Here is a 10,546-nt window from a genome sequence, read left to right as displayed (position 1 = left end):
TAATAGTTAGTGAATTTTCAGTTTAAAATATTTTTTTGGAAGATTTCTATAAGTTTGTTTCATACTTATAATTTATTACATATAAAGAAAAGTAACTAGATTTACTAAAATTATAATTATGAAATTTTATCCACATCAAAATTAATCCTAGAATTAAATATTAGACAAAGTATGATTTTTGAGAATTTTTAAGATTTTTATGGAATTATTTTAAATCTAAAATAAAATAAAATAAAACAAATTTAACCGTCTAGATGTTGGAGGTGTTGGATCCGTCTGGATGTTGGCTAGCTGCTCCAAGACTAGCCTGCAAACAAAGGTAAACAGATAGGGATGAGGGGAAGAAGTAGTGATTGAACCTCTTTTTCACGCCCGCCAAGGCCTAAGGTGATCAAGACTCTTCCACTTCTCCAGCAGCTCTGATGTAACACGATGAGCGCCGGGATCCGACGGCTAGTGTTACAACACAGGAGTGAACGAGTGTGCACAATGATGCGAGAATAATATGATACAATCTTTTAAATTCAATGACAAGTACGAGAAAAAACTGTTCAATTTGTATGATCAATTAAGTTGATGAAGTTTGATTGGATCACAATCGGACTTCTCAACATCCCTTTGGACCAATTAGTTGCCTCAAAAATGAGGGGTAAAATTAATTACCCAACGGCGTCCAATCCTTCACGGTAATTGACTAGCGACTTACCAAGAAGAAAATCCTATCTCTCACAAATGGTGGCTATCTTCTAATCAACAGCAATACTCTCAGAGGCAATGGTAAAGCATTTCAACAATACTGTAGAAAGAAAACGAACTGCAAATGTAGGGGAAGAGGTAGAACCTGAGGGCGAAGCCCGTCATTCGAAGAGTCGACGTGGGCGGCGGCAATGGCGGCGGCAGTGGCAATGAGGGAACTCACAAGATTTGGCCAAGAAGTTGCTTTCTTGGCGCGTTCTTGGACTCAAACAACCCAAGATGAGGGTTTCTTGAAGATCGACTTCAAGAAAGCGGCGACCGCGGAGTAAATGGCAGTGGCAGCAATGGTGGTGGCGGCGATGGTGGCGGCGATGGCGGCGGCGGCGACGACGGCGGTGACACTTGAGTCACAGGAATGACTCCAAGAAGAGGATTCTTGGAGCTTTCTTGAACCCAAAACAACCCGACAATGGGTTTCTTGGAGAACGGCTTCAAGAATGTCTAAGGGGTGTCGGCGACGGTTCCTCCACGGAGATTCGACGTGGCTTGGACGCCTAGTGGATCTACTATAGGAAAGTGATGAAATCTCCCAAAGGGAGGAAAGGTGGGAGCCAAAAATGAAGAAACCTTTCAAATTCAAATTCAACTCCAAAGTGTCCTCTTGGGCATGTCGGCCTTTACATAGGGTCGAAGCCATGCCCAATCGGCCATAACGAGAAGGAACTGTCTCTTGACGAGCGGCCTTCCCAAAACAACTGAATGATGAATGGTTCAAAAGGACGAGGCCCAGAACACAGATAGGCCTGTCCATAATTCGAAAAGAAATTACATTCAAAATAAATGAGAAAATAAAAGATACTCGTTGACGTGTCATTAAGCAGAATACTTAAACGATGGGTCGTAGGCATCAGCTCGTGCTGCTCCATGAGGTTGCTGACGTCTTTCCATGTCGGTGGCGAGATGGTCCCCCATCAAGCTCTTGCTCTGGAATGCCCCTACTCTACCCAACTCTCACTAAAGGTAAGAGGACTCAAGAACAATTGCACATATGCCACTAAATCTTGGATTTTGATTGAAACAAGAGTCAGTATCACATTGGATTGTGAGGGTTTATATAGGGAAGAGAGAGAAATAATGACCCTTGGTCCACATCTTTTCTGCAGCCTCAATCCTGGTGAAGAGGTGTCCTCCAATTAGGCTTGACTCCTCTGATTGCTCCTCATTATGGTCGCTCACTTGGCTTGCCTTTTTTTAAAGACTTTTCCTTAATGAGATTAAAGGCTCATTAAAGTCATGCAACCTGTAACTCTGGGCCACTCCTGGATTGAACATGGTTGGGCCTTATTGAACCTCTTTTCCTTTGCCCAATAAGCCTCAGATGAGACCTAAGCCTGAAAATGTCAAAAACTCTTAAAGAGAAGTGAGATTCATTCACTTGACTCTATGAGTCAAGTGGGGTTAGTCTAAAAGAATACCTATAAATACTCAATTACTGATTAAGGCCAACTTCATTAATTAAGTGTTAAATGATGTTTAAATGATAAATTTAAATATTTATATTCGTTAAAGATTTCGCTCATGTATGTCATTTAGCACCTACTATTTGATTAATCACTCATCGAGTCACAAAAGGACAGAGGGAGTGAGAGCAAGATAGAGCCCCAGAGAGACAGAGAGAGAGAGAGATTGTAGGAGACAAGCAAAAAATTCAAGCCCATTGAATTCCCAAAGTATGTGCAGAACAGTGAACAACATACTTAAAAGTGTAGAGTATGTGTGGCAGTGGGAAGAGAGGGTTCCCAAAGCCCTAAACCTTGTTTTTTTTCAACATGTTACAAGTATACGATAATTAAACCTAAATTATGATTATACACCTGAATAATTTTTATTTTCTCTTATGTTTTATTGCATCCCGTGTGATGGGGATGCTGTCAGTGACGGATGATGATTGGATGTGAGGGCCCCAAGACGTGACAAAATTGTGATGAATCTTGTCAAAACCTAGGGATACGTGATGGGATGGGAGACATGATAAACTATATGTCACATTTTTTATGATGCCGATCGTCATACATCCCATCATGTCGTATCCGTCCTGTCCAGGGCATGTCATTCCCTACTCTTGATAAGTGTTGATACTGCCAGAAATTTAAACATTTTTCATTTGAATTTCAAAATGAGAAGAAAGAAGTGCAGCTGAACATGGTCAAGGAGAGACAACAACGAAATATTGTTGCTAGCATTTTCAAAATAAGATGGAGTTCAGCTCCAAGGAAGAAGTGCTGGAGTAGCAAAGAATAATATCTGATTTCATGACATGTGAGCTGACAACCATATCACTGCTAATAGCTCCATATTTCATAGTTTTAAATAAGTTCCTCAGCAGCTGAGTTTTTAGAAAGTAGAGTATGTTTATCTTGAAGACAAGATGAATTTTAACTTTGAGTTATCAATCACAAAGAAGAAGCATCTATGGATAAAATGCAACGAACTCAATGAGAAGCAACCCCAAAGGGATATGATCATCGTTGACTGTAATGGAACAAAGGAAAATAACAACTGGGATCACAACAGTTCAAAAGGCTTGCATTTAAAGAGCAGTGTCAAAATCAAGCAACATTCGTAACCATTAGTTTCTGGATTGTTTCAGGATGACATCAAGATTAAAGGGGAGTCTGTTGAGTTTGGTCTTGACATTTGGAAGTTACTGATAACACCCTAATTTCGGTCTTTATTTCATGTTATTAGCATGATTTATGCATTTAAAAGGCTTAAATTTGGGTTGTTATCATATATTTACACAAAAATAATGCTTCCAAGTAATTTCTGATTTTTCCCTAATTTTCTGTTAATTATATGAATTTTTAAGGATTTATTGAAGCTCGAAATAATTATTTTTGGATGAAAATGGCACATTCAAAAGTTTATTTCGACATTTATCAACATGGGAATTAATCAGGGAATTTTCTAGAATTTTCTAGAATTTTTTACAAATTTTTAGGAATTTTCTGGGATTTATTTCAAGAAGAAATGCATTTATTCTATGAAAAAAGGGCATATTTATAAGAGAAAAAATGTATTTATGCAATTTCTAGACTTTTTGGGGCCTTTTTGCAACGTTTCGTTGCAAAAAGACCCTGAAAACAGCTCTCGGTCGCCACGGCAGGCGTAAAGATCCTATTTAAAATCATTCAGGGTTTTATTGCAATTTTTAATATATATTTTTAATGTTTTAGGAGAAATCGGAGGAGAGAGAGTGCGCGAGAGTATATACGCAATTACTTTTGGGCGGCGTCAAAAGCAATTCCAGGCTTTTAAGGACTTTTCTGCAAAAGGAGGATTCAAAATCGCCAGCCAATGAGAGAGCGACACGTCATTGCGTGTTTAAAAACGAAACTAATAAATAAATCAATTTTAAATCCAATGGATTAAATTGGTTTAAAATTGATTTATTAATAACTTTTGATCCTGAAGTCCGATTGAGATGATTTTTTTATGGATTTGTTCGTCTTGATCCCCTCTTTCTATCTGTATGGTTAGATCATTCAGATCTAGCCTACATTGATAGATAAATATTAAGTACTAAACGGGGTAAAATGGTGATTTTACCCTATAACCTAAGTATAAAAGCTAAATTTTGAGAGGAGCTCATTCTGGAGGGTGCTTCATCACAGCTGCAAGACAGAGAGGAGTCCCAGCCTGGATCAACAGTTTTGGTATTTTTTCTTTCATTGTATTCAAACTTTTGTGCATTTTGAATGAAATAGGTTAAGTTGTTTGTTTCTTCATCTCCATTCTAGTCTGAACTTCTAAATCGCTTGGCTTGAGCGGCATGTACAAGCCCTGATTAGGATTGAGAGGAGAAATTGAGGAATTTTACCTGGGCATTCAATTGCATTACAAAAGAAAATTATTAAAAAATTTAGTTTTAATTTTTAGAAGTCTCAATTTACCCCATTTTAGTTCTGAATTATCAATCTGAAAAATCAACCCAACTCATTTTAAGAACCCTCTTTCAACCTCTCTAAATGATTTCTTGGATCCTTTAATTAGGATCAAAGAAGGAAATTTAGAGCTCTTAATTCTTCTAATCTTCCCATCTCTCCTACCCCCCTCTCTAAATTCTCACCTAATTAGGGTGACTTGATCCTCATTGAAGATCAAATTCACTCTAATTAGGATCTAAAACACCAAAAATTAAATCAAATTGAAATTCCTACTTGCCTCCCTTGGACGACACTCATACTTATCACTATACATATTAAGTAGAGTTTTATAAATTTTATTGCATAAGCCAAAAATTCACAACGACAAGGGCTAAAAATTTGCGTAATTTTCACCCCTACTTTCGGCTTATCAGTTACAAATGGCAGTTACCTTTGAAAAGTCATATTGGAGTTTGCAACTTTTCAAGCGATTCAGAAGTTTCCTATTCCATATATTCAGAATCTATTTGAAAGGTTTCTTCCTAAAGGTGCTCTGAGAATTTGTATAGAAAACATGTACTATCAAAGTGCATATTTTTTATGAATGAGAACTGCAGTTGTTCTTTTCTCCAACCCCTCTCAATATTTTGTTTCCTATGTTCTCTTTGGGAATCAATAAGAAGAGAGCCTTGTTTTCCCGGCAGTCCATTCGCGGTGAAAATTTTCACTAGATTGAGAGAAATCAATTAGGGTCTTTATGTAATTTTCCCTTGAGGGCTCCAATTCCTATGAATGTGGTAAGGAACTTTAATGATTAATTGAGCTTGGTTTTTATCTCACCCTCCCAGGCCTTAGGGCTTCTCTCATCTCTTCTCTCTCTCGTTTCTGCTATCCGTCTCTTCCCCCTGAGGGTTTCAACGAGAATTCCATACAGGTAAGTTACTCCTAAGGGCTTCAGTGTGGAAAGTTACTCATCATTACGCTTTCCTCTCTCTCCTTAATGAGTCCATAGTGAGAAAATTGGTGGTTAGGGCAAACTTTCTTTTGAATAACAGCAGAAATATCAAAATATTGAGATACAATGCGCCTATACCATGCGATATTGCCCCACTTGAGGATGATTTCTGCAGCTCGAGAGTAACTTTGAAGGAGCTTCCTAAGAGACCGGGAGAGAGAGCAGGGAAACGGAGCTTTGAAGTTTTACATAGAACGCGGGAGAGGGAAAAGACATGAGGTAGAAAGATTTTAAGAGGGAGATATCGAAGGGATCCAACTAAAAATTTGGAGTGATGTGAGAAGAAGCCAGTGCAGTTCTGGGACCAGCACGTCTCTTTCGACATCAAGAGCATACATTTATTTACATGAGCACCATCGTCGACTGCACTCGCTGATCCGCGACAGAGGGCTGCTGTCTGGGTACGATCAAACGCTCCCTATTCATGACAGAGCTGAGGTGTTAACGAAAGGTCAGACTGAATTTATCCACTTCCACTTAAAGACGGAAAACTAGAGGATCCATTTAGAGAGAGAGGCAGAGAGATCTTTGGGTAGATAGAAGACGAAGAGAGAAAGCTTGCGAGCTTTGTTCGGAAGGGCACAAGATGGGAGTTAGTGAAAAGAGAAAGAGAACAGGACCAGCTTCTCGACGGGGACCAAGGTGAGAAGCCCTGCTCTTCTGCGTTTTTCCGGGCCATCGCCCGTTATACCCACATTTATAGCCCCAACGCCGCTACCGCCGCCGACAGAACGCAGAAGGCCTGCTGGAGAGAGAGAGAGAGAGAGAGAGAGAGAGAGAGAGAGAGAGAGAGAGAGAGACAGAGACAGAGACAGAGAGACAGAGGGGGAAAGAAAGAGAAAGTTCAGGATTCGGAGAAGGAATGGGTCCGTCTCGTTTCTATTCGCCATCCGAGTACAACAACAAAGTCTGAGGCAAAGAGATAGAGGAGAAAATCCATGAAGAGAAAGACAAGAAGGCGAGCTACAACGGAGAACGATCCGTGCTCTCTCAAATGACGAGGCGTTTCTGTGGAGAAGAATATGGCGCAACGAGAAATCTCAAAAATGACGGTGCTTGGGCCCCTGCGAGGAAGAAGAAGAGCCCACGTCGAAGCCGCTGTTCCCGCCCCTCGGATCATAATCCGACGGCCCAGGATTGAACGGCGAGAACATTGACAGCAGGAACTGCGAGCCATGGGAGAGACCCAGCGGCGGCGCTGGCGCGGGCGCGGGCGGGGGAAGACTTCCCTGGCGGTAGAACAACGTCGGCGCCGGCGGCGGTTCCATGATGGTGTAAGCCGGGTAAGGATTATCGTCCTTGTCGAGAGAGGATAGCTGCGGTGAAGCGTGAGGAGGCTGGTAGAGAAGAGAGCTTCCAGGGGGGACTCGCAAAGGAGGCAGCTTTTCAATCTCGTGCTGGGCTGCCGAGAGAAGCCAGTCTACCGCTTTACTGGGCTGGCTGAGTCCCAGTCTATCTTGGATATCGTAGAGCTGGATTGCCGTTTGCACTGATAGACGTACTCTTCTATCGCGAAGGCCTCTCGCCGTTGTGACCTTGCTGTGGCGGTCTTTGCCGCCGTTGGCGCGCGCGCCTCTCACCACGCGCCCTTCGTGTAGCGCGGCGGGGTGCGCGCTGGGGGCCCATCTTGCTGCCGTTCCATCGCCCCGAGTCGCTTCTTCTTCCTTGGTCGACGGAGCCTTCTCTCTAGGGTTTCTTATCATGGTATGGACTTCATTCCATCGCGGAGGCCTCTCCCCGTCTTGATCCTGTGTTAAAAAAATAGGGTTTTTAAAATCAAACAATAGGGACCAACATGAGAACATTGGTTGATCGAAAAGAGTCTAGAGTATTTTCTCTATCCGATGAAAGTCCTAGTGCTTCTGCTGATGGTAATCAACAGCCGAAGACGAGCAGAATAAGGATGCCATTTTTTTCGTTTATTTTGCATACGAAAGAGAAGACTTCTCTCTGGATATCTCGTTCTTTGCATCGGAAAAATAGGCAAAGGGGAGATTCGAGGGGCTATGCGGGAACGCGGGACTACCCAAATCCCTAGAACTTGCAATCATGTGGACGAAGAACAACCGAGGAGTCCGTTTTATGAATGGTTACTGTTCCACTGTCTCAAAATAAAGAAAGTTCTTGACGAAGAAATGGAAGAGCAGTACCTCTACGCAATTCCTTCTTCGCTTCTACCATGAAAGACGGGCGGAGCCAAAAAACTTAGTTAAAGTCCCAGTCGATTCGATCGTCGCTGCCGACGCGGGGAACGAGGAGAGAGTACAAGAATTGCAAAACTCTTTGAAAGAGTCGCACACGAAGGGGTCGAGAAGGAACGTCGGATCTGAAGAAACATGTGGTTGAGTCGTCGAAGCTATTAAAGGGCCGTCTGGATATCCATCCTTTGCGAAACTTTCACCATCATAAGAATTCCCCCTCTCGGATCCTGGGTTTTACCTCGCTCGGCATTCCCCGTTATTCACCTCGCTTAATTCCCCCTTATTAAAAGAATTTCTTCTAAAATGACAGCTCAAAGAGCATGGGAGCAACCTTTGTAGGACTGGAACCGCTGAGTTACATTTAATCTCTATCTCCCTCTCTCTACGTCTCCCTGTTTCTCTTGCTTACCTTATCAGTCTGTCTCACACTGGGGATGCTGAGCAGGAAATAACTGCGATTGATTTGCCAAAATATCGGCCTCCATCGCTCTCTTCTCTCTCTAGATGCCATGAACGGCCAGTTGCATCGCCATCAGAACAAGGAGCGCGGGCCGTTTTGAGTTGCTTTGATTCTCCCAGCTCCTGCGACACCGGAGGAGAATGTCCCCCCAAGCGAGGGCTAGTTTCTGGGTTGAAGAAACTTGTAAAGAAATACAGGTTTCTTTAATTGGAGGAATAAGGTTCAATAGGGATAAGGATCAGGATTGTAGCCTCTACAAACTAGAAAGATTGAGCGATAAGGTAAGGTGTCTTGAGATCGATAGAACGAAGAGCGAGAGTGGAGGTAAACGGTGGCCTCTTTGGGAGCCACAGGTTTGGAGTCACCCCACTTGCAGGCTAAGCCGTAGACGAGGGACCGACCTAGGCCCGTTAAAGATTTCATGTCGTTTTATATCTCGGCGTCGTACGGGTTAGGAACTAGTGCGACACTCGGAATAGACTGATCCAACCGGTTTCACTCTCTCTCTCTCTCGTTTTCTCTCTCTTTCACTCCTTTTTCTCTCTCGTTTCCTCTCTCTTTCACTCTCTCTCTCTCTCGTTTCCTCTCTCTTTCACTCTCTCTCTCTCTCTCGTTTCCTCTCTCTTTCACTCTTTCTTTTTCTCTCTCCTTTCCTCTCTCTTTTTCTCTCTCGTTTCCTCTCTTTTTCTTTCTCGTTTCCTCTCTCTTTTGCTTTCTCGTTTCCTCTCTTTTTACTCTCTCTCTCTCTTTCTCTCTCGTTTCCTCTCTCTTTCTCTCTCGTTTCCTCTCTCTTTCTCTCTCTCTGTCTTTTCTCTCTCGTTTCCTCTCTCTTTCACTCGCTCTCTCTTTCTCTCTCATTTCGTAATTTCCTCTCTCTCTTTCTTTCTCTCTCATTTCGTAATTTCCTCTCTCTCTTTCTTTCTCTCTCATTTCGTAATTTCCTCTCTCTTTCTTTCTCTCTCATTTCCTCTCTCTCTTTCTCTTTGTCTCTCTTTCACTCTCGTTTCTTCTCTCTTTCACTCTCTCTCTCGTTTCCTCTCTCTTCCTCTCTTGTTTCCTCTCTCTTTCACTCTCTCTCTCTCTTTCTCTCTCGTTTCCTCTCTCTTTCTTTCTTCCTCGTTTCCTCTCACTTTCACTCTCTCTTTTTCTCTCTCGTTTCCTCTCTCTTTCTTTCTTCCTCGTTTCCTCTCACTTTCACTCTCTCTTTTTCTCTCTCGTTTCCTCTCTCTTTCTTTCTCTATCGTTTCCTCTCTCTTTCACTCTCTCTCTTTTTCTCTCTCGTTTCCTCTCTCTCTCTCTTTCTCTCTCATTTCGTAATTTCCTCTCTCATTTCATCTCTCATTTCGTAATTTTCTCTCTTTCTCTCGTTTCCTCTCTCTCCCGTTCTCGTTTTTCGCTCTCGTTTCCTCTCTCTCTCTTTCTCGCTCTCCCTTGCTCTCACTCTCTCTCTCTCTCTCGCTTGCTCTCACTCTCTCTTCCTCTCTCGTTTCCTTTCTCTCTCTTTCTCTCTCTCTCTCGCTTGCTCTCAGTCTCTCTCTTTCTTTCTCTCTCTTTCTCTCTCTCTCTCTTGCTCTCTCTCTCTACCAATCTATCCGTCTTCTTATCTCTCTCTCTATCTGTCTATCTCTCTTTCTATTTATCTATCTCTCTTTTATGTCTTTCTATATATATATCTATCTATCTATCTCTCTCACTGTATCTATCCATATCTACCTATCTCTTTCTCGTTCTTTTTTTGTGAACTAATCCATCACGGGTCAACTTTGGCTTTTACGCCCACTTGCATCTCACAGGTCAATTTTCTTTGGCCAAAGGCGAGAACCATTTTATTCGTGAACTATCCGGAATTATATAGTCATAGATAATAATGTCATTAAAGAAGAATAAATATCTTTTTTGCATGCCTTAATTTTGGTTTCCTTGAATGTTTGGATGCAAAAGCCAAGGATATGAATAATGCGTGAAGGAAAAGTCTAGGTTTTCAGTACTATCGGGTATGAAGTATGATCACTGATATTCGGTGATGGAACTCGACTAGAATGATAAATATAATTTCGAATGAATTCAGACATTTATGGGAAAATATGATTAGAAAATGAGTCTCATTGAAACATTCAAGAGATTCAGACATTTATGTGCTATACCATAGAAATTGATAAAGAATGGGCACCCAAGAGTATTGATACAATATTCCTTGTTTAGCAAGAAAATCCTCGAATTGAAGTATCCTCAAATTATTTAAACTAAA

At 41.7% G+C, this 10,546-nt stretch overlaps 1 protein-coding gene across 1 annotated transcript; it reads right to left on the bottom strand.

Annotated features, from left to right (window-relative positions):
* Window positions 1-6,487: 6,487 nt before the first annotated feature.
* On the bottom strand, window positions 6,488-8,468 carry LOC144702142 (uncharacterized). Its single transcript, XM_078574044.1, has 2 exons — window positions 7,788-8,468; window positions 6,488-7,385 (listed from the first exon to the last, which is right to left on the bottom strand). Exon 2 carries the CDS (start codon window positions 7,338-7,340, stop codon window positions 6,678-6,680), a length of 663 nt encoding a protein of 220 aa, XP_078430170.1. The 5' UTR covers window positions 7,341-7,385; window positions 7,788-8,468; the 3' UTR covers window positions 6,488-6,677.
* Window positions 8,469-10,546: the final 2,078 nt, after the last annotated feature.

This window comes from Wolffia australiana, chromosome 4 (genome assembly GCF_029677425.1).
Source record: "Wolffia australiana isolate 7733 chromosome 4, ASM2967742v1".
Classification (NCBI taxonomy): Eukaryota; Viridiplantae; Streptophyta; class Magnoliopsida; order Alismatales; family Araceae; genus Wolffia; species Wolffia australiana.
Note: the sequence above shows the minus strand (reverse complement) of the source record. Positions and strands in the feature narration are given on the sequence as shown.